This window comes from Filobasidium floriforme, assembly GCF_021052385.1.
Source record: "Filobasidium floriforme strain CBS 6241 chromosome Unknown HD553scaffold_18, whole genome shotgun sequence".
In the NCBI taxonomy this organism is placed as follows: domain Eukaryota; kingdom Fungi; phylum Basidiomycota; class Tremellomycetes; order Filobasidiales; family Filobasidiaceae; genus Filobasidium; species Filobasidium floriforme.
In genome coordinates, this window is record NW_025763639.1 from 277221 (window position 1) to 302609 (window position 25389).

Here is a 25389-nt window from a genome sequence, read left to right on the forward strand (position 1 = left end):
CATAAGCAAGAGCAGAAACTTGATGATGATCGAATTGACGGCCCCCCTCCTACCGCTAAACCTGCAGCCGGATCGGGAAGCGTAACTTCGACGATATCTCGAACCACAACCACAACCATGGTCACATCTGAACCCACACCTAGTAAGGCCGACGAGGATCATGATGCCCGACCAGCGCAACACCCTACAAACGAGGACCAAGACCGGGGAACGAACGAGGATACAGAAGAAGGATTCACCATGCCCGGATCTTACCCCGAACCCGAACCTCGGCCTGAATCGAGCCCAGAGCCGTATTCAGATGAAGATCAAGATGAAGATTCAGCGGAAGACGAAGACGCAGAAGGCGAAGCGAACTCCGAGGGTGCATCCGAGGGCGAATATGAGTACGGATCGGATAGTGGACGTACGACCGTCTCCTCGTTGGAAGATATCGCCGCATTGATCAACCAGGATTCCGGTAAGCCCGCTATCTCCCCCTAATTGGATTTTCTTCACTCGTTGATCTGATCCGCAATGGGAATGAGGAGATCAGTCAAAAATATCATCGTACTCGCCGGAGCTGGGATCTCTACGTCGGCGGGGATACCTGATTTTAGGAGGTAAGTCCGGGCCGTTTCATTTCCTCTTTTGGGCTTTGTCAGTGCTCGTGTCGCTCTACCACAAGCGCTGATCCTCGAGCTTCATTCCACGTTTATATGACGACCTGGTCAATTGTACATATGACCCCGTCATCTGCACCGACCTGGACTCTTCCCTACGATATGGTCCGGACCGATCGTAAATCTCAATTCCGGATTCGGCCCGGGTCGCTCTGACGCGATAGTCCGGAGACGGGTCTATACGCAAACCTGAAACGGTTCGATTTGCCCGTTCCTGAGGCCATCTTCGATATCGGATTTTTCGTGAGTCGCAGGATTCCACCGGCTTAGCTTGGCAAGGGTTTCTTGTATTATGGATAGCTGAGCCCTTTGGTTTTGCCGAATGATAGCGGGAGAAACCAGAGGTAAGTCCACTTGATCTGCTTATATCCACCCTTTCGATTTGTCGTGAAATTGGTTCATTGGAAAGCGAAACTTGACCCGGTCTTGCTCTATCTAGCCATTCTACGTCCTTTGTAAAGACCTGTACCCAGGGAAACATCTTGTGAGTCCCCTATGTAGTCCGGCAAGCGGTTTTGTGGGACGAAGGCTGACCAGTCCTTTGACGGAACGTGTAGCCTACTCCGACGCATTACTTTTTCAGGTGCGTGTTTCTCTGGCTAAAATCCCTGCTGGGCTACGCAAGGGCGAAGGGGGTCAAACAGGACAGTGCGATAGCTGACACGATGTGTTGGGAACGGTATGATATTCGAGTTCAGGTTGTTACAGGAGAAGGGAAAACTGTTAAGGATATTCACGCAGAATAGTGAGTGCGATATCCCTCCGAAGACCATCATCTGTCCCTCTGCTCACCGCCTGCCCATCTGACGATCGCTCCGACCGGAAAAGTCGACACGCTCGAACGAATCGCCGGCATCCCGTCGGACAAGATTGTCGAAGCGCACGGATCATTCGCGACCTCACATTGTATCTCGTGCCACGCCGAAATGGGCGAAGAGGAGATGCGGCATGCGGTAGAGACAGGCGGAGGCAAGCCGGTCAGGTGCGAACGGTGTGGGGGATTGGTCAAGGTGAGCTACAAAAGCGGCTCAAGTCTAGAGGTATCGTAGAAGAAGAAGGCTGATATAGGGGACTTTAGCCGGATATCGTTTTCTTTGGCGAAGGTACGCATATGAGACAAGAGGATCGACCGACGCACGGATTGACCAAATTTGTCGTTCTCAGGTCTACCTGAGCGGTTCTTTGACTTGGCGGTCCAGGTCAGTCGGGATCGTCAGGCTGACTAAACGAGAATTAGCTCAATAGTCCGGCTTCGATAGGATCTACCGAAATGTGACCTGCTCATTGTCGTTGGGACATCGCTAAAAGTTCGTATATGAGCCGCCTGAAACACCGTCTCTAAGGCTCGAGACTGATCGCCCGACCTGATGTTCGAACAGGTGCATCCATTCGCATCGCTCGTCGAGAGGGTCCCACGGACTTGTCCGCGGTTGTTGATCAACCGGGAAGCTGTTGGTGAAGCAACAGGCTGGGGAGACAGGGGGTTCAGTTTCAAAGAGGGATCTCGGGATCAGTTCTTCCAAGGCGATGCGGACGCGGGTGCCAAAGAGCTGGCTAGAGGGTTGGGGTGGCAAGTGAGCTCGACTGAAAGTCGATATATTGGCTGGACCGTACTGATACGAGATTGGGGGACATGGCAGGATGAGCTGAACAATATGGTCGAGACGCAGCAGCGCGAACTTCGAATAAAATGGGGTCTTGAGGAAAGTTCGCTCGAGCCGTCTGCGCAGACAGCTGTCAAGCCAGAGGACAAGATTGACAAGCTTGCGAAAGAGCTCGAACAGGCTGGCCTTTGAAAGAGACGTATATCTCTATGGTATGGTATTTGTATCTCATGAGCATCGTGTGCGGTCGTACGTATTGTGCAGTCGTATCATTAGTCTAGGTCGTGAAGGGAAACGTATCACTGTAGCTATATTCCATCATTTCAGTCAAGGTTGGCAGTTGCGAGATCTTCAGCGATCTGCAAGATCTCGGCGGCAGCTCGCTGTCTTCCTCCTCGAGCCACAGCGAGCTTGGCGTAACCGACACAGCGCGCCTTCATCGCCTTTGCCGTGTCATCATCGGTGGTCCGTCCGATCACATCTAACACCGTGTTGGCGAATTCTTGGCCAATAATTCCGGTATCGGTGTAGCTGCAGGTCGAAGGTACTCTCAATCAGCATGTGCCGTCGGGGACTATCATTTACGACCTGCCACTCACCTTCCCTTTGCATTGCCCCATGCACCGTTCTGTAGCCTGTATACGCAAGTAAAACGTGTTAACAGTCACGAAGGGGAATCGAAGTAGCTGTCAAATACACCTACCACTCCGTCCTGGCGGCAAATTCATAACAGTCGAACCAAGCAGGCAAGAGGACCTGAGGGGTGCCAGTCCTACGTGGTGCAAATCCCCATTAATGCTTCCCGTTGGATCGACTGAAAATCGATGAAGCGGGACTTACGCCATGGCTTCATGATACGAGTTGGATCCTCCGTGATTAACGAAACAACAGACGTGGCCCGTCTGGAGCACTGCCAATGGATCGGCTTCGAGCCAGTCTACGACACGAAGACGATCTTCGGAGACCAGGTCTTGCAGAGGTTCCAACGCAGAAGCAGACTTGACCTCGCTGGACTGATACTTCCACAGGATCTGGACGTCGTTCCTGGTATCCATGATCTGCCTGAGAGCTTTTACGAGCTCCTGAGCGTACGCCGGTCGGATGTCAAACATCGAACCGAGGACGATCAAGACGGTCGGTCCGCGAGCCAGCCAATCGGCCAAGTCCCTGTCTTTGTCTCCGACCGTTTCGACGGCTTGCAAGATCGGCCCCACACATGCAACTTTGGGCGGGATGATAGCGGCAAGATCGAGTTCCGGGGTCGAGACGATGTATTCCCTGAGCTCGTTTGGAGCATCTCTGTCGAACACGGCAAGAGGCCAGTCCATGCCGAGCTCCTTTCGGGCACTGGCTATAGCGTTGCTCTTGAAGGCGACAACCATGAGGATAGCTCCTCGGAGGGAGATGATGATAGCAAGGGGGATGAGGTACCAAGGTAGAGGGTAAGGGTATCCGGTTGCGATCCTGCATAGCTGAAGCTTTCAGCATGTAGCAGTCGACGTGCACAGATGGGTAGCTCCGACTTACCCGCCCCACATCCAGAGCGCTCTGACGCCTTGTAGATGCAACACATGTTCTTTCACCGTATTGGGCGAAAGGATGACCGTTTTCGCGTTTTTCCACCGACACGCATCACGGCCGATGAGGTAAAGGGGGTCACAGACGACGAGGTCCGGCTTGATCTCGTCGATGAGTCCTCCGATACGTCCGACCTGTTCGACGAATTCGTCGGCGGACCATGGCATGAGGATGTCGGGTGCCATGCTTAGAGCTTTCCACGCTCCGAAGAAGCCTGTGAAGCCAGTGTCACCGCGTATTCTGTTTAGCTCGAGAGCAGGGTGACTTTAACGAAATGACGTTTATACCTGGTTTCCTGATCTCCCTCTCGAATGGTTTACCGGTCTTCTTCTCCAATCTCTTGATCATGCATGTGCCTCCAATATCGTGAAAAGTCAAGGGGGACCGGTCTTGACCATCCGCAGACCATTCTGCTCGTCGTTCGACATCCTTTACTCGAGGCTCGAGGTTCTTGAACGAAGTGAAATGGATGTCCAGCCCGCCTTTCACGATCAGCTCGTACAGTACGGCAAGATGAACGTTCGCTTGTCCATATTCTGAGCTGTGAAGGATACAGCTCGGTCAGACTCAGTAGGCCATGTCCCCGACTTGGGATTCAGTAGCAGACTCACTTGGTGAGCATCATGATGCGCAACGGCCGACCGGTTGGCTTCTTCGCTTCCTCCATTTTTCAGCGGTGCTTGATTCTTAAGGATATGGTTTCTTCGCCTTTGCTAGCTTTCGGACGCTGAATGTCTATCGAGCCGGTCGGCTATGTAGATTGTTGTAACGTAGTAGCTGAATAGATCTTTTGATCATTCCGATCCGTGCACTCGATTGATGAAAGGTCCCTTTGGATTCCTCGGGGATCGATGCCGTAAGACCCAAGAGAGACACAGATCACGTGACCGATATCGTGGCCTGTCTTTCCAACGTCTTGTTTTCAAAACATCGCCTGTGGCCTGTCCTCGAACCTCGAACAGGGTCCGGTACAGAAGCATTGAGTTTCATCACGTTACAGTGTTCTCGAGCCCGACAAAATTCTATCATGACCCGTACGCCCAGAGGTAACACGCCCTTGAACATCCCGGTGAATCATGTCATCTGCGGGACCAAAAGGCTCGGTGACTGTTGCATCTCGCCTCACTTACGAGGTATATATACGAGTACAGTAGGGAAAGAGCTCGATGACCGATGGTCGCGGTCGCGAGGGCCGCTTCTATTCCTCCAGTCTGAATTTCCGCCCAATTTCACTCTTCAGTCCACCGCACCAACTGCCAGTAAAAAATCGCGCCATATTATCCTCCTTCTTCCACATCCTTCGCAGGACATCACTGAGCATGGGCCCGTCTCTCCGGCGCTCGGGTCGGGCGACACAGACCGCTGCTAAATCGCAAGCTAGCGGCTCGGCTAGTCGATCGATCAAATCGCAAAAGTCGACCAAACCAAGACGAACCGAAGTGAGCGAGGTCAAGGAGAACAGTGAGGTTTCGTCAGGCGACAATCAGGGCGACAACGGGAAGCCTCCGAAGAGCGAGGAGGTCGATAGGAAGGGAGACGACGACAAGCTCGCTGCGAGAAAACTCCAGGCCTGGTCCGCCAGCGCCACCTCATCCCCTTACCCAAATTTCAAGCACCCCACACCCCGCGAATGTCAGGTCGCCCATGACGTCCTCACCCCCATGCACCAAGCCGAGGTGGACAAAGAGTTCGCGGACCCCGATACACCCGAGACGATCCCTCACGTCTTGGACGCCATGATCGTCGGTCTGCTCTCTCAGGCGACCGGATGGAGCAACGCCAAACGGGCCATGGCTAGCATGCGGAAAGTCTACGGGTCGGTGTTCGCCTATGACGATATCATCGCGGGCGGGATGGACAAGCTGAGGGACGCTTTACAGCCCGGTGGACTTCATGTGAGGAAATCCGGGTTGATCATGGGCATCCTCGAGCAGGTCCGGAAGGAACACCCAGACTGGAACCTCGATCACTTGTTCGAGATGGACGACCAAGAAGCCATGCAGGAGCTCATCAAGTACAAGGGAATCGGCCCTAAATCCGCTTCAGTCGTCATGACCTGGTGTCTCAAGCGGAAATCTTTCACCGTCGACACCCACGTCTATCGAGTGGCGGGACTTTGGGGATGGAGACCAAAGGATGCGACCCGGGAAAAGACCCAGGCGTATCTAGACGCCGTCATCCCGAACGAATTGAAATTCGACCTCCATTTCCTGTTCATCGCACACGGGCGGACGTGCCCTGCTTGCAAAGGTGGAGCCAAGGCGGGACAGAAGTGCACGGCACGGGAAGAGATGGAACAGAAATTACAGCAGTGACGACGTCAAGTCGTTACCGTTTCCCCGTCCAGGCCGTCATTCTGCTCCCCTACGATTGTAACCGAGATCGACCTGAACCTAGATCACCATTCAATTCGCCTGCAAGCGAGGTCCTTGGCAAGTCGGCCCGTGCATCGATTGCCTCCCTGTATGCTCTTAATTCCGCCGCGGCGGAGATGTCAACCGAGTGTCAAACGTCGAGATCGAGATCGATCGACCGTTTTCGCGTCCAAAAGGGCGAAATCCCCCTTTTTTGGTGTTTCGGACGAGTTGAGAAGATAAGGGAATCTCGTCTCGACTCGTTTGTTAGCGATGGTTACTTTGCGAAGATTTGCTTCCGCCCACATCAGCCGAGGTTGCGGCGCGCGCGCTAGAAGGGCGGGGCGTTGATACACAAACGTCATGCACGAGTCTCTGGGCTGGCCGACGTCGATGAGAAACGGGTTCGAAGAGGGTATATAGGAGGTAAAGGGGAATGAACTGCTCGTTCTCATAACTTCCACTTCCATTCGGTCGATCATCACTTCTTGAGAACAAATTTCTACCATGCCCGAAATCAACGTCGCCCGTCTCGTCAAGCTAGACGAACCCCTCGAACTCGGCAAGGTCGCCAAGCCTACTCCGGGCCCGACCGACGTCCTGGTCAAGGTCGAGGCCTGTTGTCTCGTCCCAAACTCTTACAATCTCGTCACTGGCAAGGCCAAACTGCCTATCCCTGATCTACCTTGCATCTTCGGACTGGATGTAGCCGGCACGATCGAGAGCGTCAGGGAGCACGTCCTCAACCTCAAAGAGGGCGATCGCGTCTATGTCGACCCGTTCATGTGGTGTCGGACTTGTCACTTTTGTAAGAAAGGTAAGTCGAGGCAGCATTTTCCTTTAGGACGACATTACCTGATGTTGTGATTACTTCCAGGTCGAAAGGATATCTGCCAATACTGGGGCCTCCGTGGCTACTTTAGCAACGACGCCAACCCGACCAGTCGCAAGCTGCTCGCCCAGTACCCGATCGGCGGATTGTCCGAGTACGTCTTGGCTCCAGACACGAACCTGGTCGTGCTCCCCCAGTCGATTGATTTCAACCTGGCCTCGCGATTCGGGTACATCGGTACCTCGTTCGCCGCGCTCAAGCGAGTCGACACGGGCCCAGGCAAGACCTTGTTGATCAATGGGGTCACCGGGACGTTGGGCTACGCCGCTGTGGCTATCGCTCTTGGCCTAGGTTGCACCAGGATCCTCGGGATCGGACGTAACAAGGAACGTCTCGCCGGAGTCGCCGGGTTGGGCAAGAACAACCGGGTCGTGACTCGATCGTCCGAAGACGACGGCGATATCGCCGAATGGATCAAGGAGCAAACTTGCGGGCTGGGGCCGGACGTGCTTTACGATTGCCTAGGTGTGGGCGGGGATGCCGGCGGTACGATGAAACTCATCAATACCGTCAAGACCGGCGGATCCGCCATTCTCGCTGCAGGCGGTGCCGAGGGCGACTTGACCCAGACCTACGCCGAGGCGATGGACCACCAGGTATCCATCATCGGATCGAACTGGTTCTCCGGGGATCACATCGAAGAGCTCGTCGATCTTGTCGACGCCGGAGTCATCGACTTTGGGTACCTCTCTCATAAGGTATTCCCGCTCAAGGAGGTCAACGAGGCTTTCAAGTTTGTCGGAGATCGCCCCGGGGGCGCTGTGAACGTGGTCGTCCAGCCGCAAACCTGAGATGGGAAAATGTCCGGCGGCTGATCGCTGTGTACAGTAGTGTTTGTGAAGATACGAATCAGTCATTATCTTCAATCCGTGTTAACGTCTCTCAAATCAAGAACGCCCGATACATTGTGAACGAAATCCGACCTACAAGGTTAGAAAGTCAGCTAGACTGTGTTGGCATTGACCCGAATGATCGTGTCTGAGCGAAGTACCGATGAGATTCAAGACGCGCGGCAAGTATCGCTCTCGCCTCTGGTTCTCTGACTTCATCTGGCTTCGGCAAGGATCATCAACAAGCATATCGAGTCGTGGATGCCAGGTAGCCTTGTTATCGATACCCGGTGTAAAAGTGGACCAGGTGATGGCTCGTCCGTTTGGTTCGCAAGAGCATGCTTGTAGAACGATCTTCGAGCGGTGGATCTTGGCCTTGGAATTCTGTGCAGAGAGGTTGGAGAGAAACATCTTTTGGTATGCCTGGGGATGTAGCGGCATATTTACCCGCTTCTTCTTCCTGCTTTCCAACCAAGATCTAATGACAGCAACCATGAAAGGGATCTCGCATGCAATCAGAATACTGGCTAGTGGTAGCAGGTACATGCTCCGATCCTCACTTAGGCAGAAGCATCTGAGTTCAGAGATGATGCAAAAATGTTGGATGAGAGGGCAAAGGTGTTCACCGAGAGGGCTAAGGTGTTGGACAAAAGGACAAAGGTGGCTCGTGATCACAATCCTCACTGGCATGCTCTTCGGCGGCCTCTACAATACAGTCTTCAAGCTTTTCTACCTTCCAAGCTAGCCGCTGTTAAGAGGCCTTTGGCCGGGCATGAGACGGCAAGAGAGACGGCAAGAATGATTACGAGGGTGGAGGCGAGGATGGAGAGACCAATGTTGGATCCCCTAGCAGGAAGAGGCCTTTGCCTTTGCGCAGTCATTTGGAAAGCGATGACAAAGATGACGTACCCATCACTCGCAAGAAGGCCAAGGCCAAGGGGAGGGGAAAAGCGGTTTACTCGTCCGGATCTAGCTCTCATCCATGGTGCTGTCTGCACAAAGCTCAGACAACTTGCGAATGTTCCACAATTGCTACAAGCATCCCGTCCTCATGATGGTCCTCATGATAAGACAGCCCTCCAATTCTCGGCCCCACCGTCTGCTACCTCGGCGGATTATGAGCAAGCGGGCTTCACCGCAAGCTAAATCGCCCACCAGGAGTTACAAACCAAAGGAGAGATGGACCAGAAGCTTGAGAAGGGAAAAGGGAAGGAGAAGGCGAAAGATTGAATGGAACGGCATCAGACGAAAGAACCGCTGGGCAAAAGAATTGCTGGGCACAAGGACGGATGGATGAAGAACGAATGGACGAACTGAGGATGTCAAGGATGATGATGATTGGAGTCTCCCTTCTAGCTTCTAGCGTTTGCTCCGTCTCGTGGAGGATTAACAAACGTATCGGCCTCAGTCTCGACTCCTTCCGAACCGATGAAAACTGGATGCGGTCCGCAGCGAAACATCGCGTTCGACCGCCTCGTTTGACAAAGGTGGACAGGCGTAACCATTGAAACATACCTGCGACGCGACTCAGTACGGATGAAGGTTTCCGCAGTAACGATGTGCGACCTTGGCGTTTACCATGGAGAATGGATGAGCTTCCCCATAACCTTTTAGCTCGACTGCTACCTTTTCAGGCTTCGGACCGATCGACCGCATCCCGTCATGGAACCTTGCGCCCTCCCAATTCGTAACAGACGAAAAGAACTGTAGATGTATATATGATATCGCAAGAACCGTCTATCGAATGAGAGTAAAACAGCCCTACAATAATTACTTGGCGACCTTCTGGATCTCGGCACCTCCCTTGGCTCCCAAAGCTCGCTTGATGTCGTCGTAGATCATGAACTGACCGGCGGTCAAGGTACCGATCATGAACAACCTGGCACCGATACCCTGTTGTACGCAAACGAAATCAAGGGTCAGTGTTACAGATCGCGGGCGACGATGGGTCGCGATGACGAAGAAGGACGTACGGTGAAGAGACCGGCGGGTCCGAGCTGCTTGGCCATGGTGATCAATCGGGAAGTGGTTCCCTGACCCGGCTCTCCCTTGCTCTTGTTAATCTTGGAGAGCTGCACGCATGGAGGATACAGGACGATCAGCAAATGCAGGTTGATACGATCTGAGCGAAATCGAGGCTCACCAAAGTGTCGGCGGGTTGCGAGATCTAAAACACGCGGAAGCAAAATCGCATCAGCGCTCATGCGTCGGAAGCAAAAACAGAAGAGACGACGCTGCTACTCACGACGGCAGCGGCCATACCAGCGATGAGACCTCCGGCCAAGTTGACCATGGTCAACTGCGAACCGACGAGCTGGTCCTTGGTCTTTCCGGTAGCGGCGATAATCTTCTCCTGGGCGACCTCGAAGACGGCGAACTTGGCCATGGTGTAAGGGACCTGCTTGAAGAGGATGGGTCCGAATCTACGAGTCGAGGGTTAGAATCATCAAGTGAAAAGTTAGCATGAAGATTATGGCAATATTGAGACGAGCCAGTCGGCGACCCACCCGGCGTAGAAACCGGCGACACCCTCCTCCCTGGCGATCCTGGCGAAACCGGGGAACAACCCACTGGCAAAGCTGGGCTGGGAGACCAATCGAATCCTGGTAGCCTCGAGAGGGCAGAGGGCGATATCGGCGAAGAACTCGGCGATGGCAGAAGCTCCGAGGTAGATGGCCGTCCTGTTCTCACGGGCCGAGTCGATACCGACGGTGTCGATGGCGACCTTTTTCCAGAACTCGTATCCTCCGAACTTGAGGGCTCCCTGGACCGAGTATCCGGCGACGGTAGGTCCGAGACCGGTCAAGAGGGCGCCGGCACCCTCCTTGGCGATGACCTGTCGGAATCCGCTGACCATACCCTGTAGGTCGGGGATGTCGTGAGGAATGTCAGTAGTCTGATCTGGTAGAGCGCAGACAAAGGGAGGACGGCAGGACTGACCCTGTTGTAAACCTCGGGCTCCAACTGGATTCGAGTCTTGACGACATCGACGGGGGTCAAGGCACCTATAATAGCGAAACATCAACAGGTAGGCGGTAGATACAACGACAAGGTCAGCCTCGCGTGATAGGGGTAAACAAAGACTGGAGATCGTCAATATGCTTACCGTGGGTGATGGCACAACCAAGGGCACCGGCAAGGGCGAACCTGACGATCACAAGCGGGACAACAAAACGTATTAGCATCTGCCTTCGGCGACATTCCACTTGCCCAACCACCACGCGCTCTCTCGACGAACCTGGCGTAAAGGTCGACACCGGTAGGGTTGACCGAGGCGGTGTCCTTGACGATCTCCTTGGCATCCTGCAACTTGTTGTAGGCCTTGTCACCGTAGACACCGGCCATCTTCTCTCCCTTGACCTTGAGCTCCTCGGCCTTGGCCTGGGCCTGGGCGGTAGCGTTGTCGATCTTCTCGCCGATGGAGGGAGCGAAGAAGGCGGACGAGAAGAAGGGGTTGGCGTTGTAAGTTCGGGAAGCCATTTTGAGGAAGAAACGGAAAGAGTGAGTGGTGTTTTTGGGGGTGTAAAGGTTACCTGAAAGAAATCGAGGTTGCTTTGGAATGAGGTTGTTGATGTCGAATTACAACAAAGTATGAGCCGGGAAGGTGGCTGGGTCTCGCTGGCTGGAGGAGGAAAACGGAGACACAGGGTCGGCCGCCCGCGTTCGTCGTCATTTCGTGTGGTGCTCGCGAAAAAGATTGGGTGCAACTGCTGCCAACAGGGTCGCACCGCGGATGCTGACCCGTTCTTCCGACTTCACGGGATTAATCGGATCGGTCCGAAAAAGCCCATGTTGATGCGGTCACGTGACATACAACCTGAAACATCTCGAAACATCTCGCCGCGTCAAAAGCCTCGAGGGTGGCAAAACTCGCAGTCCTCCAGGATAGAGTCATGTCCAGCTCAAAGCCTCGCAACGACGTCTCGCCATGGTTCGGCAAGACCCCCTGGGATATCCTGAATCGACCTCACCAATACTACATGTATTGCAGATACGCGCTTCCTTTCATCTCGACGGTTACATAGCCGAGAACTGGCTCGACATCGCGGTGACAGGCCTTTGACGAATGATCCAAGTACCGTTTTGTTCGAATAACCTTCTTCATCAAGTTCACTCAATCAAGTCTTTAATTCATCGGCGATCATATGACAACCTCCTCGACCGAGAAGCTTGCACCTTGACAGCCGGTGATATCCTTTCATAACGGCGGCTACCGCTGCAGGCGGCAAGTGAGCGAATTACTCGGTTGTGGGGAAGCTGTCCAGAGCGGTGGCTGTGTTTCTTATGATGATCTCAGAGCTGACGGCTCGCCTGAAAAGCATACCACACGATCCTTTGTTCTCCATTGCGCCATCCTCATATGACCTGCGGCTCGCTTGGAACGTTCGTGATGCCGAGTTAACGTTCTCCATCACACTATAGCATTTGTAAGCTTGCTTCTCCTTTGTGATGGTCGGCAGAGATGGTACCATCTCGCGGTTAGCAATATCGGGCCGGCGGGGAAAGATATATAAATGTATATGTGTTCGTGTGTGGTGAGTCTGGTTGTCGCTTTCAGCTGTGATATCCTTCAGTTTTATTAGTTCACTCAAAGCTCGCACGTCCCACTTGATTGATTCGCAACAATGCCGTCGAGTTCTAGGGCCTATTGGCGTGATCTCTCCTTCGAATCTAGGGGAGACTTCACCGAACTTACTGTCGCTGGGTCTACGTCGATTGGCCCAACGAGCTCCCTGCTCCCGGCTCGCGTGCAACATTGGCAATCATCGAGAGTACCGTAAATGTGCTCAACTTAGACGAACCACCCACGTTGACGCTGCGACCGTATGGCCCGTCGTTTACTGACGCCAGCCCGGCGGGCACACTTATGTCGGTATTTACGGTAGATTCCACCGTAGATGAAAGTCGAATCAGACAGTCGGTATTTATACCCATGAGCCTGGGATACGACGATGAACACAAGCAGGTACAGATACTCTATGAGGATAACCGCACGAAAGGGTTGATCTTGCAGTCGCGCGGTGTGCCTTGGAAACAGTGGTACCACCAACTTCAACAGATCGAAAATGAAGCAGATGGCATCATCAGAAGAAACGGGGATCATACCGATCTGGGCATCAGCACGGCCCTTTGTGCTGCTTACGACAAACTCAAGGCCCACCAGACTAAGCCGGAAGCAGGCCAGGTCGCACCAGTCCTGGAACCATACAACTCTGAGCGTTATGCAGTACTGGAAGAACTGTTTGAGATCGTGAAACCGGCTCTTACAGCATGGAACGCTGACCATTGGCAGAAAGAGTTCGATGACGTGTCTGGAGACAAGAAGAAGGAATGGGCACGCCTCGTCAGCATGGTCGAAGCTCTGGCTCTGTCTCAACGCCACACTCACAGACGTCTGCTTGCGGACGAAGACGAGGCCCGTATTGCTTTCGGGCAACTCGTCCAGGCATGTCGGGATCTCGAAAGGGTATGCCTTCTGAACGTGAACACGAACCTTTACTTGGACCCCGCTGGCGCTCCCACATCGTCGGATCTAGAGGTGAATATGGTGCGACCCTGGAGGAGAGAGGAGGGGGAGACGTCAGATGATGATTGATAGACAAGTCGATTCGTTATTTGGCCATGGACCTTCTCTGAAGGGTCGTTTCGTGAGATTCATGATCCTGTTGTACTTATATAAGTCTGAATTTCTCCTTCGACAGACCCGATGAATTCATGCTTTACTACCCTTGACTGTTATTCCAGTACCTCTCGATCGCCACTATTACATTGTCAAGGAGATGGATCGTACGAGTGCTATTACAGGAAAGACCGCCCTTGTCAATTGCCGAGATCGCTCAACCACTGCGCTCTTGTTGAGTAGAAAGAATAGTTCACATGCGCATTCAAGCAAGGGTAAGAGGATTACGAAGGGCTCACTTTTCGAACATGGTTCCACAAGATACATACGACTTGAGCATCGCGATGCCCAGTTTGGGCAGCTGGCGATTTCTGATTGCTGAGAGACGCACGCAATCATACTGTGTCCTTTACGCTTAATAGTCCGTTCTTTTCTCGATAACCCTGGGGTATCTATTCTGCCTGTTTATGAGCACATGACAAAGGGATATGTCGTCATGGGGCCGCGCTGTCACTAGGCGACGCACCTGTTAGCTAACGGCATTAGAGGGACATGGTATTATCTTGGCGAGAAGGTATTTCAGCTGACACGGCTTACCAAAGGGCTGAGGTCACATTTGCGTTCAACCGCCGAATCCCATTCGCAGGTGAGACATTTGGATACCAGTGTATCCAGGTTGGCTCACAGACGTCGATCCCATGTTCGGCTTTGCTAGCAAAGAGTTGATGATTCGCAAGTTGTGGCAGTGACAAATTTCCAATTCCTGATCGCCAAAAAAAAGAGGAATCAGGAATGAAGATGACCGAATGCTTGCAATCGAAGGCTACGCTCAAATCACGCAGTACTATTGGTCGATCATCAGACCGACCGAGTGGGGCGGGAACATGATCTCCCTCTCTTCCCCCTTCCTCTGCTCTCCTGCATCTCTACCAACCTCTCCCTTTCTCCATCAGAGGGAATCATTCGTCTCTTTGGGCTGAGAACCTCGTCATTCACACTTGAGTGCCAAAGAAGGTGGCTGACAGAGCGAAAGCTTTCCTTTCATGACTACTAGCGTTTGCCACTGACGATAGCGAACAAGATGCGATGCCATGGACGCGACTACTCGGCATTCCTACGCGCTAGAGGAAGTGGGCAAAAGCCCCTCGGCTGACCCTTGGGTCCTTGATACTCGGCCGACCTCGAGGCTCCCTACAGCCGGGCTCCTTGTCATTCGTATATCCGGTCACGCAATTTCTTATCTACGTCGTACGTTGTGATTGTGTATAAGGACATTCCTTTGTTGAGGTTCTCAACCGGATCGCACTGCGAACCACATGGCAATCGCCACACTCTGACGCGAGTCATTTTATGGACAATCCGACAACGTTCTTGATCTCGACATCGAAAGGAAGGGTACGACCGCGTGGATAAACATAGCTGTGATTATTTGAACGTAATCTCGACATCACGTTGACGGCCCCTTTGCCTTTGTCATGGCGGCTATTTTACTATCAATTGAAGGATTTTGAGATGACCCCAAGGATGGCCAAGGTGCCTTTCTCAGACATTGAACTCTAGGGTTCTTGGTGCTTTCACAGAGAGGATGCAGGGAAAGACAGGGTAGAGCGGTCTGTATCTCGGCTGAATTTGAATGATTCATGCAGCGACAGGGCCCGATGGGTCCTTTATTGGTCCAAGATAGATGAAGTCCATTATATTACAGTATGGAGAAGCAAGATCGGCGCCTCGGCAAGGGCTTTACGTGCTGGTCATTCACTGTCGCCATCGTCATGTCGGCGGCTGAGGGTCAAAATGACTCGAATAGTTTCTTCCTTTCATCCGCCTCGTCGGCCAGAGAGTCATGCGAGAGACAACAGGAGCCAACGATTCATGTATAAAGAAGGCGTCCAAGCTAGGTACACTTTCCGTATTCTGCCATCTATCAAATTCTCCCCATTTCTCTTCGCAACCGAATCAAGAAGACAAATACCAGACATGTCTATCATAGGCCGAATCGAAGACAATGACACCCTCGCCGTTCTCAAAGACGATAATTCAAGCGGAGTCCTCTGGTACGACCGGTCGGGAGATAACCTCTCTTTATGTCCGCCTGACAGCCTAAATGACCTTAAAGAATTTCCGAACTCCCTGCACCAGAACTTGATATGTTACACTACCTGCCAGCCTTCAGAGCAATGGCCAGGGACGTTCACTAGCGAATCGATCCCGACTGTCTGGACCAACCTAGACACTCTGGGTTCGACCCGATCGGAGCGACAGGAAAGCTTAGCTCTAGTCATCGAGAAGAGAGGCCAAAGGCCGATCGTACTGAGGACTCAGACCACGAATGACATCGAATGGAGAAGAGCTCAGCTCGATTTGGAGTTCAAGATCAGAAAGCGAATGAGCGATGAAATTTCGACCCGAAAATCAGGAAACGTATTCGTGCCGCTCGAGTCCGATATTGCTGTTGAAAGAGTTAGAAAAGCCTACAAAGAACTCCTCAGCCAACAGAAGACTTTCCAGCAGCAAGAGGAACTGCCGGTCGAAACCTTGATGTGGAGCGATATCCAGGAGGCTTTTGAGTCCTATAGGGCCGAGCTTGAGGACTGGCCCCAAAACGAGTTCGATAACGATCTTGCCGAAGTCAACGGACTCGAGGATTCAGAATCCAAGAGACGAGAGATCTTTGTGGCTATGATCGGGGCCTTGGCGATGTCGCAGACGGAGGGGTGCTTCCACATCGGGTTTGAAGATGGCCCCCACCTGGTCGGATTCAACAAAATGATCACAGCTTGTAGAGGACTGCAGAGATTACAATTGTGGAGAATCCGTATGATCAAAAACCCAGAAGAGGCTATGGACCGTGTGAATTCAGGATCTATGATGTAATTACCTATTTTGTGAAGGATGACGACATATTTTATCATGAAAAGCGCGCAGGTCACGTCCGTGTCGCTTGGGATCGTAGAAATTCAGGTCATCCTCTGCTGCCCGCCGTTCCCGTCCTATTACGGCAATATCGAGTGGCTTGTTAGTCCCACTCAGACAGTTCTTTGAACATATCTAATTCGATTAGCCAAGTAATTGATAAGCCCAATTCTTGATCTTGAATGGGTTCACCTGACGCCAGTATACGAGTACATATCGCACTGGCGGTGAACTTCCGTCCGGGGGACAGTGGGCGGCAACTGTTGAAGAGTAGCAATTTTGCAAGGAAGCCCTTAAATTAGCTGGATGAGCATAGTTGAGAGAAGCGGATGTACTCGTACTAGAGGGAAGAAAATCAGCATGGAATGTTCTTCAAAAAAGGAGTGTACAGAGGGCGAGAAGCAGCCCTCATCTCGGAATCACGCATGGTCTGAGGTCGGAGAAGCGCCTATGTATGACGATCGATTTTGTTAATCGTTTATCTCAACTAGGACTCAGGTACAGTATCACAGTGTCAAGTCGTGTTTTAGACACCGACGTCGAACCGACTTCTGAAGGACGATCGAAACCTTGAACACACAGAGGCGAGATCAGTCGCACTTTCCCGAGTCACATGCCGAAAAGGAGCTGATAGCACGTGTAACCCGTAAACGTTCCGGCAAAGGGTCGGCAGCCAATACAAGAAAGGAAGTCAGTGGAATTGCAATGAGAACCATGAGAATCACGCCTCTCGGCTCCCAATCGCTAACCAGAGATACCGAATGAGGCCGCAGCTGTTGGCTTTGTACGGTTTATATGGGACTTTCCTTTGTTGGCGATTCTCTGCTGTACAGGGTTCTTGCTTATAACTAAGCCTGCATAGATCGGCATGTACATATATAAGGTCCGGCGAAGCCATGACAGAGACGATCGAGATCGCAAGATTGACAAAGACTCTTCGTCGTAAAGCAACGATCCATCCACACTTACTTCATCGCCATGTCCAATCCACCTTCTTTCATCGATTGCCTGGCAGAAGGGAGCGTTTGTACTACCTCTCAGTCATCTATGGGGCTAGCTCAACCCTGCGAGAGTTATTTATCGGTTTGGATTCTCAGCGTCACCTCCAAGGGTCACGTTTCCTTGGAAGCTTCCAAGCTGGGCGAAGAGCAACCCGGACCGAGCGATTTGGCCGTTCTGAAGCCCTTGTTTCTTCCAGGTAGGAGGGCGTTCCCCAAGGCCTCTTTACTGAGATACAATCGGGCCTCGAAAGAAGGTCGGCAAGACAAAGGCGAAATCTGTGACAAGCTGCCTGATGATACTTACAAATCTGCGATTTCACTTGTTACCGGAGAAGGGACATCGCCGTCTTCCGCCTTCGACCCGGCCCCATACGGTGATGCCATCATCATCAACAAAGGCGACGAAATCAAAGAACTCATTTTCGATCTGAAAGGCACACGACTTGCCCGTTTCATGTCTGAGCAGGCTCGATTGGAAATCGCCTTGGCCAGAGAGTTCGAGAAATTTTTCGAGCAGAACGGCAGCCTAGGAACCATCGCTGAACTCGCTGAGGAAATGATGGCCCATCAGAAGAAGCATCATTCTCCAGAAACAAACAACGAGCTTGCCAGCAGATTGGCCCTCTGCTTCTGTAAAATCCACTCGACAGCCCTACGTGCAGCCTACGAGGAGCTGAGGATCAGAGAGAACGATGAAGCCGAAGGATGGATTATCAAGATAGTTCTGATGGTCTTTCTCGTCTATTCACCCAATCTTTTGGAAGTATCGAAGGGTGAGGGGATATCATACCTCTACAAAGCTCTTGATTTGCTGCAGAAGGAAAGCAGGGTTTATATGCCTGGCCATGAACAGAAGCTCAACCCCTGGTTATGAAGTGGTGGATCGACGCCAGCTGAGAGCGTTTGAGGACTTTTTCGTGTTTGATGACAATATGATATGTAGCATGAGAAGACAGAGCGGATCATAGAGTAGCTACAGCACGTATTCATGGTCGCCATACAGCATCACTTCGCAAGACTCGGCCTTCGATGTTGACGCCGATAGCATTTCAGAAGGGAAGCCATCCCCGATTTTGCCTGTTTCCCTCGAAATAGGTTCAGTCCATGACATGCGCAGTCCGGATAGAATAGAATACATCGAATCGTACTGCCATCGATATCTGATCATGGGATTCAACTAGGTCGCTGATCGATGTTGTGATCCAGAAAGGAGGACGCTCACGCGATCTACAAAGGAGTTGCTGGATCAGGCTCGAAAGACACCAAAAATTCCCTCACCCTCCATCATTCTGCCCTTCGTGCTGCGGTCGTCTCCTTTGACCGGGGATCATGATTGCGTTACAGGTTAATGCTCTCTTTTGTCAGATATGGCGTCAGAACACAGTATCTCCGACCTGTACGGTGATCCTTAGATGATCGTTATGTGTATGGCGCGACCTACGGATACTTCCTTTCTCATTGGATTCTGTCGCTAGCTGGTTCTCCTGTATTCCACTTACTTATCTGGTATTTCCTTGCGTATAAGAAGTTCAGAGAATTTGCGCAGGTGTATGCGGCCGACAAGAAAATCCATACAGCATCATCCAATTCATACTCAACTATTCTTTACCATGCCTGTCTCCTCCTGTATTTCGACCATCTACAGTACTCTCGCCAAATCGAACCCCGAAAACCTAAATTTAGCTGTTGAAGCTGATGACACATCGATTATCTACACCTTGCGTACCAATATCTCAAATTGTACCGCATCTTTACTGGATGCCGATACCGGTACAGCGACGTTTCAGGAAGGAGATCTCGCAGTATTGAAGAGGCTGCATGTGCCGCGACTGAAGGGAGCCGCTCATGGGCACACGGGTCCGCAGTACTCGTACTCTGAAAACGAGTTCATCCCGGCTTCCTCATTGGTGGCGAGCCTGGCGGACCGAACTGATCTCTCGCAACCGCCATTGTCTACCGCTACCAGTCGGGCGAAAAGCATCGTCATGAACGAAGGCGGTGGAGCGAAACGCTTGGACCTGGATCTGGTTTCCACTCAGGTCGCCATATTCGTCAACAAGCAGGCGAATCTGGAACAGAATCTATCTGCCGCTATCCAGAATCTCTCGATGGGCGAGATCATGGAGACGGACGAATTCTGCAAGATGGTGGAGCATCAAGATTCGCGCAGAATGCGGAAAAAGGAAAGGAAGGCAGTCTCAGATATTTGGCATCAGCTCCGCCTCTCGCTTCTCCATTCCCTATATACATATCAAGACATGAATCGATTGGATCAACAGATGTCGCTTCCTGAAGACCACAATCGACAGCTGAGCGTCATCGCGCTCGCCATGATGCTCACACGCCGAGACAGTGAAAAGCATCTCTTGTCTCGCTACGACTTACGGGAGGAGTTGATGAAGGCACTCAGGGAGTTTCGACAGATGGGTCGGCTCGAGATGCAGGGATATCTCACCGGTTTGGATCCGGTAGATGGATGGCAGGCGGCGCCGCGCGTGGCATAGCGACGGCCATCGTTGACAGAAGAACAGGAGACCAGCCTTTGTAATGATACTATAGACGGCTCGTAGCTTGCGGTCCTTTTTCGGTGTATCCTGCTTTGAAGATCGGATGATAGACTTTGGCGAGGAACAGATCGTCACTCAGCAGCGCGAATTCTCTCGTGCGTCCCACGACCCGGCGTTCGGTTCCACCAATCCACCTTTTTCCCACGCCTAATTGAACTTTGTCTCGTTCTCGGCTCCCGTTCGGCCAAGTGCGGGACCGACTGCGAAAACAGTGATAAGGTATGCAATCTCGTTCGACCCATGTGTACCAGGCCGCAACGCGCCACGAAACAGCCACAGCTGTTAATTCGCTTCCGAACAAAGCGAGAAATGCATCCGGACAAAAGAGGACCCGAGTCGACGTTTCAGCTTTCAGCCTCACACGCTCGTGGCAAGCGCGTCGCTTTTGTTCTCTCTTCTCGTCTGTGCGACGCGAGACGTCCTTTTGTTCCCGCCTCGGCATGTTCCGGCCCGGAGCGGGGATTGAACATGAAACATTTACGAGTGAGTCGCGGTGCCGAACACGTGGTAAGCGCGATGCCGAGACAATGCCGCCAAAGGATGGTCCGAGCACAAAAGGCAGAACAAGGGCACAACAGGCAGAGGGGATGATCCACCTGTTGCCCGTTGATGATCGATCACAACGTCACCGATGACCGAGCTTCGAGAGGGTAAGAGGCAGAGAGTCGGTTCGACAATATGCTCTTGTTTTTCGATGATGCTACCCATTGTTCGCATGAACAATCGATTTCGATTGAGCCAAAACTTTCGAGACGATGTATATAGAGGGACTCAACTGTATCTGAGCATAACCTCTTCCCGCAATGTCGATCGTACGGCCTTCCTTTCCGCTCCACAAAAACTCGCTCTCCTTGCACATCGACTCAAAGGTTACTAAAAGACACGACGAAGGTAGTTACCTTGATCTCGACTCATCTCACGCCTGACTGTCACGAATATCACGAACGCCCAACTCAAATCAATCCGATCGACCCCTCGTCAAAAACTCTCTTCACTACCGCCCGATCGATCGATCACTCCCGAAATCCGCCTCACGTAATCCACACACCTCATCAACCGTTCATCGGACTGATCGCTTCGCGACTTCCCATCAATCCAACTCGAAACGCGTATCAGTTTCTTCCCGCTCGCGTGATCCGACTACCGAACGACAAGGAACCCCTTTCGTCTGCCAAGCGATCAACAGTTTCGATCATACGCCGAAACGTCTAGCTCGATCAAATAGAACATCGGGCACGCCTCGAAAGAAACTCTATCATCGATTCGGGCATCGACCATATCAAGTCGTCGATATCTTCCCGAGCTCTCTCTCGAGCTCTCGACGCCACACGTTGCCCGTACTGCAAATCGAGGTACAAACGTCCAGGCGTTTCGAATAAACTCTCCTGGCGGACGAGCGCTAGACCTCGTTTCTAGTGCAATCACCTGTATCCACCCCGGCCCGCCAAACAGCACTTTCCGGCTCTACCTGCACGATCGGTGGCACAGCATTCAAACTGAAGATCGCGATTATCCGAGGTGAGTGATCAGACACGGGTCGATCACATAAAGCCCCCATCCCCTTGTCCTGCTCGCACTTTCGCCCCTTCCTTCCCCTTTCCTCCGTTCGACCCATGTGGAGCGGTTCCTTTCGAATCACCGCCCGATTCGTTCAAATAGCTCACCCGATATCGCCTACTCGTCTCTAGCCCCACCAAAACCGCTTGCCATTACATCCGGTCGAGCTTCAGCCGCAATGTCATCCTCGTCTTCAACCTCAAACGATTTCAACTACAACCTCGTCCGAGCGTTCGGCATTCACTCGTCCTCCCAGACGCCGTCACCCCTATTTACCTCGGCTCCTCTGAAACGCCCCAACGTTTCGCCCCGTTCCACCTCAAACGCGAACAATGCCTCCATCATCACGCTACCGACCAAATTCTCCCGCGCACACGTCGTCTTGCCCGTTTCACCTCCGGCTCCCCATCGACGAGCGCCCGCACCTCCAGTCAAATACGTCCCGCGCAATCACTTTCGATCCAACCACCTCCTATCTCCCCTGCAGGAACCGAGTAGGAAAGGACTCTGGACCGTGTCTGAAGACGAAGACGGTGAACGCGAAGCAGAGATGGAAGAGACCATCAGGAAAACACAGTGCGAGGCGTTCGAGCAAGCGTTGATGAGGTGGCAAGCGGAGAACGAGGAGGAAGACGCACAGCCTTCATCAGTTGTTGATGGGTTCGTTGACGTCGACCTCCACGAGCAGCAATCCTTTTCGTGTTCCACCTCTTGTACTTCGGAGGACGTTTCGCATTGCATCACACCGTCGACCGAAATCGATAACCCGCTGGAAGATGTCTTCTTCATCGGCTCCGCTTCTGCCAGCACCGAACGCAAGCCAACCTACTCTTTCAACGGCACCGCCCAGGACGAGGATAGCGATTTGTTCTTCATGCCATCCTCTTCGAGCCGCACGCGGCCTCAAATCGACGCTTTGAACATGTCGAGCCTACACGAGCGCAGCGATTCTTGGGAGTACGAATACGCTTTGACCCCTCGCACGCCAAACATGCAAAGGTGAGTCACGCTTTCATTGCAGGTCTTTGAAACCCCTAGCTAATTTGTGCGATTGTTGTTGACTCCAGACCGGCATCACCAACCTCGAGCGAAGAATCTTTCGGATCTCGCATGTCGCCTTGTCGTGAACTGTTCAACCCGTCCACCGCCTTTGCCGATGCATCAAGACGTCCGCCGCCGCTCGACCTCAAGAACAACCTCGCTTGGCGGGTATCGCTAGAGCCGACCTTGCCCGTCTTAGGCTCGCCGTTCTCCCCGACCCAACCATCTGGTCAGAAGCAGCGAACGGCCGAGCTGCCGGGATTGATGTCGCCCATCTCTCTCGACGTCACGACGCCAAAGAACGCCATCAACTTCTCGATGACCACTCCCCGTCCCCTCTCGCGATCATCCCGCTCGAGCTCCCTCTCTTCAACGGCTTCATCAAATCCGGAACAACCGATTACCCCGAGCCCTATCTCTGGGCAGACGAGCGATATGCTCTCATCGACGTTCGCCGACTTCCTCATCAGCGCCAAGGAAGACCCCACCCCATACATCGCCCTTTCACCGAGCGTTGGCTCTCCAGCCCGAGCCAAGGGGGAATCGAAGGAAGAGATGCGATTCCCTCTTCCGCCATTCCGACTATACGGGGATCTTCCTCGCACCCCCGTTCGAGGCAATCAGCACCAGGAGACGATTCGCGCTCCCGGTGCACCGCTCCGAGCGTCTCATCGATCGGTCCCTCCTCCACCTTCTTCGTCCGCACTCCAAAAAGCTATGGGGATGCATAGTAACCCCAAAGCATCTCGATCTCACGAACTCAACGATAACGAAGACAACAACACCCATCGACCTAGACCAATCGTGCCCAAATCGTGCAACGCGCTCCAGATGGCGACGGGCCTGGTTTCTCCCGCCCCTACGACGCGGTCGAACAAATCGTCCTCGTCCTCCGCTTCGACCATGTCATCCTCATCTTCCTCTTCATCGACATCTTCTTCGCGGAGATCTCTACCCCAGCGAAGACCCCTCCCGATGGATTGGATCGGATATCACCCGAAAGAAAACCGGATCTAACGAAACCTCAACCTCGACCTCGAGGGTCGAACGATATACCGAGTGCAAAGCACCGACGACTATACCTACACGCCTAGCTCGGACTTTGCACCTTTCGATATCGACTGCGAACGGCTCACCATATTATACGACCATACACGACGCTGTCATACGATTCTCATCTCCATAAACGTTCCTCAAAGGTCTCTTCTCCCCATAAATGCCTCATTTCACGGACAATGCTTTGTTATTGCCTATAGATATCTCTTGTATGAAATCGGATCCGAACGATCTTCTGTGTATTTGACAACCCTATCGATGATCGATCGAGCTCCGACTTGTTTTGTAAAACATCTCTCTCATGATTCACACGATTATAGATACAGCCAGCGATTCAATCCTTTATGCTCACGCTCGCTCATTTGGTCACTCCCTGTCCATCCCCAGCTTTGACCTTCTTCGGCCTCTCCCCAAAGATCCTCGTCCCTACCCTGACCCCACTGCTCCCCTGCTTGACCGCCTCTTTAAAATCGGCACTCATCCCCATGGACAGCTCCAGCTCCCCTTCACTCTCCGGTGCGCCCTTGACTCCTTTAGACTTCAAAGCTTGCACAAGAGCAGTCCGCGTAGACTTGAGGGTGTCGAAATCTGGGTTCCCGCCGACTGATGATTTCGAGGTGGAAGCGGAAAGCGAGCCGATAGTCATCAACCCGTGTAATCTCAACCTCGGGCATTCGGTCAAGATATGGGTAGCCAAGTCGATCAACTCCGAAGCCTCTGGGTTAGGTTCCGGATCAGATTCCTTGGAGGGAGAAAGAGGTTGGACACCGGATTTGGCATCTTCAGAGGAAGTGTTGATCTGGATGTACACGTTGAGGGTCTGGTCGTCGGGTGTGGACTTGTTGAGCATGTTGGCGGTCTTGATGGACGAGAGGGTTTCCAGGACATAGAGGTTGGGGATGGCTACAATTGGGAACAAGGAAAGCATCGGGGCACGAAAAACGGTGGGTGACGTAGGAAGGGGTCGCGGTTAGCGGGATGTCGAGGAAAGGCATGGCCGATAACCAGACCCGGACTTACTGGCAGCGAGCTTGGCTTTATTGCTCTGCAGAGCACCGATGAAGTGCCACTTGATATCCGTCGGCAGCTACTCCAAGCGTTACGCATAACCGTTGTAAGCTGCTACGTTTCCCCTTCGCATTTGTTCAGATCAAGCCGGCGGTGACGTACCGCATGAGCCTTATCCACCATCTCCTGAATATAGTTCTCCCCAAAGTGACGATACCCCGCATCGTACAACGCTTTGATGTCACTAGCAGGCTTGAGCTTTGATACCGCTACCAGTCGGGGCTAACCTCATCATCGTTAACAACTGGACATCAGCTGCTGCGATGGAGAGGAACAGGTGACGAGCTTGAGCTATTCTAACCTTGACCCCGCCTTGACCTTCAACCTCTGCCCAGACCTCATCGATCTCCTTTTGCACAGCCTCGATGTTCTCTTTCAACTCCTCCGCTCGCTCCGAGGTGTAATGTAGATCGAGCTTTGCGGATTGTTCCTCTTTGTCAGACATTTTGGTTGTGCGTTTTTGAGTGATGGTAGAGTAAGATGTATGGTAGTATGGGGCTCGGCGGGAAGCTAAGGCGATCGGTCTGAATACAAGACGAGTGATAGCTAGAGATCTCGATAGTGCCAACACCATAGATGAAAACGAATCGTAGGGATGACTGTCATGTTCAACCAGGCAATATCAGAGGGTGGACATTCGAGCGAC

The 25389-nt window shown here is 52.6% G+C and overlaps 8 protein-coding genes across 8 annotated transcripts; 4 read left to right on the forward strand and 4 right to left on the reverse strand.

Annotated features, from left to right (window-relative positions):
* Nucleotides 1-522: 522 nt before the first annotated feature.
* On the forward strand, nt 523-2458 carry HD553DRAFT_275058 (DHS-like NAD/FAD-binding domain-containing protein; the record flags this gene model as incomplete). Its single annotated transcript, XM_046177888.1, has 12 exons — nt 523-602; nt 827-905; nt 992-1006; nt 1102-1146; nt 1220-1245; nt 1361-1407; nt 1491-1672; nt 1741-1765; nt 1827-1861; nt 1922-1969; nt 2042-2236; nt 2303-2458. The coding sequence occupies 12 exons, from the start codon at nt 523-525 to the stop codon at nt 2456-2458; spliced, it is 933 nt and encodes a 310-aa protein (XP_046034698.1).
* A 131-nt stretch (nt 2459-2589) lies between these two features.
* Nucleotides 2590-4511, reverse strand: HD553DRAFT_344144 (uncharacterized protein; the record flags this gene model as incomplete). Its single annotated transcript, XM_046182951.1, has 7 exons — nt 2590-2797; nt 2866-2901; nt 2970-3038; nt 3107-3730; nt 3794-4058; nt 4132-4385; nt 4456-4511. The coding sequence occupies 7 exons, from the start codon at nt 4509-4511 to the stop codon at nt 2590-2592; spliced, it is 1512 nt and encodes a 503-aa protein (XP_046034699.1).
* A 652-nt stretch (nt 4512-5163) lies between these two features.
* Nucleotides 5164-6159, forward strand: HD553DRAFT_344145 (base excision DNA repair protein; the record flags this gene model as incomplete). Its single annotated transcript, XM_046182952.1, has 1 exon — nt 5164-6159. One exon carries the CDS (start codon nt 5164-5166, stop codon nt 6157-6159), a length of 996 nt encoding a protein of 331 aa, XP_046034700.1.
* Nucleotides 6160-6396: 237 nt separating this feature from the next.
* On the forward strand, nt 6397-7989 carry HD553DRAFT_81833 (chaperonin 10-like protein). The gene is made up of 2 exons (XM_046184513.1): nt 6397-7015; nt 7076-7989. The coding sequence occupies exons 1-2, from the start codon at nt 6706-6708 to the stop codon at nt 7879-7881; spliced, it is 1116 nt and encodes a 371-aa protein (XP_046034701.1). The 5' UTR covers nt 6397-6705; the 3' UTR covers nt 7882-7989.
* Nucleotides 7990-9599: 1610 nt separating this feature from the next.
* On the reverse strand, nt 9600-11540 carry HD553DRAFT_315580 (mitochondrial carrier domain-containing protein). The gene is made up of 8 exons (XM_046180508.1): nt 11159-11540; nt 11027-11067; nt 10861-10925; nt 10428-10780; nt 10166-10343; nt 10064-10087; nt 9894-9992; nt 9600-9813 (listed from the first exon to the last, which is right to left on the reverse strand). The coding sequence occupies exons 1-8, from the start codon at nt 11398-11400 to the stop codon at nt 9691-9693; spliced, it is 1125 nt and encodes a 374-aa protein (XP_046034702.1). The 5' UTR covers nt 11401-11540; the 3' UTR covers nt 9600-9690.
* A 1087-nt stretch (nt 11541-12627) lies between these two features.
* Nucleotides 12628-14633, reverse strand: HD553DRAFT_325472 (uncharacterized protein; the record flags this gene model as incomplete). The annotated part of the gene is made up of 8 exons (XM_046181616.1): nt 12628-12761; nt 12802-13159; nt 13205-13288; nt 13310-13393; nt 13840-13918; nt 14067-14073; nt 14226-14303; nt 14609-14633. The coding sequence occupies 8 exons, from the start codon at nt 14631-14633 to the stop codon at nt 12628-12630; spliced, it is 849 nt and encodes a 282-aa protein (XP_046034703.1).
* Nucleotides 14634-17431: 2798 nt separating this feature from the next.
* On the forward strand, nt 17432-23951 carry HD553DRAFT_336466 (uncharacterized protein; the record flags this gene model as incomplete). The annotated part of the gene is made up of 8 exons (XM_046182236.1): nt 17432-18227; nt 18867-19002; nt 19100-19806; nt 20089-20240; nt 20295-20504; nt 21247-21539; nt 21681-22577; nt 22646-23951. The coding sequence occupies 8 exons, from the start codon at nt 17432-17434 to the stop codon at nt 23634-23636; spliced, it is 4182 nt and encodes a 1393-aa protein (XP_046034704.1). The 3' UTR covers nt 23637-23951.
* Nucleotides 23952-25336, reverse strand: HD553DRAFT_315582 (uncharacterized protein). The gene is made up of 4 exons (XM_046180509.1): nt 25045-25336; nt 24846-24965; nt 24696-24762; nt 23952-24578 (listed from the first exon to the last, which is right to left on the reverse strand). Exons 1-4 carry the CDS (start codon nt 25315-25317, stop codon nt 24034-24036), a joined length of 1005 nt encoding a protein of 334 aa, XP_046034705.1. The 5' UTR covers nt 25318-25336; the 3' UTR covers nt 23952-24033.
* Between the last annotated feature and the right edge of the window lie 53 nt (nt 25337-25389).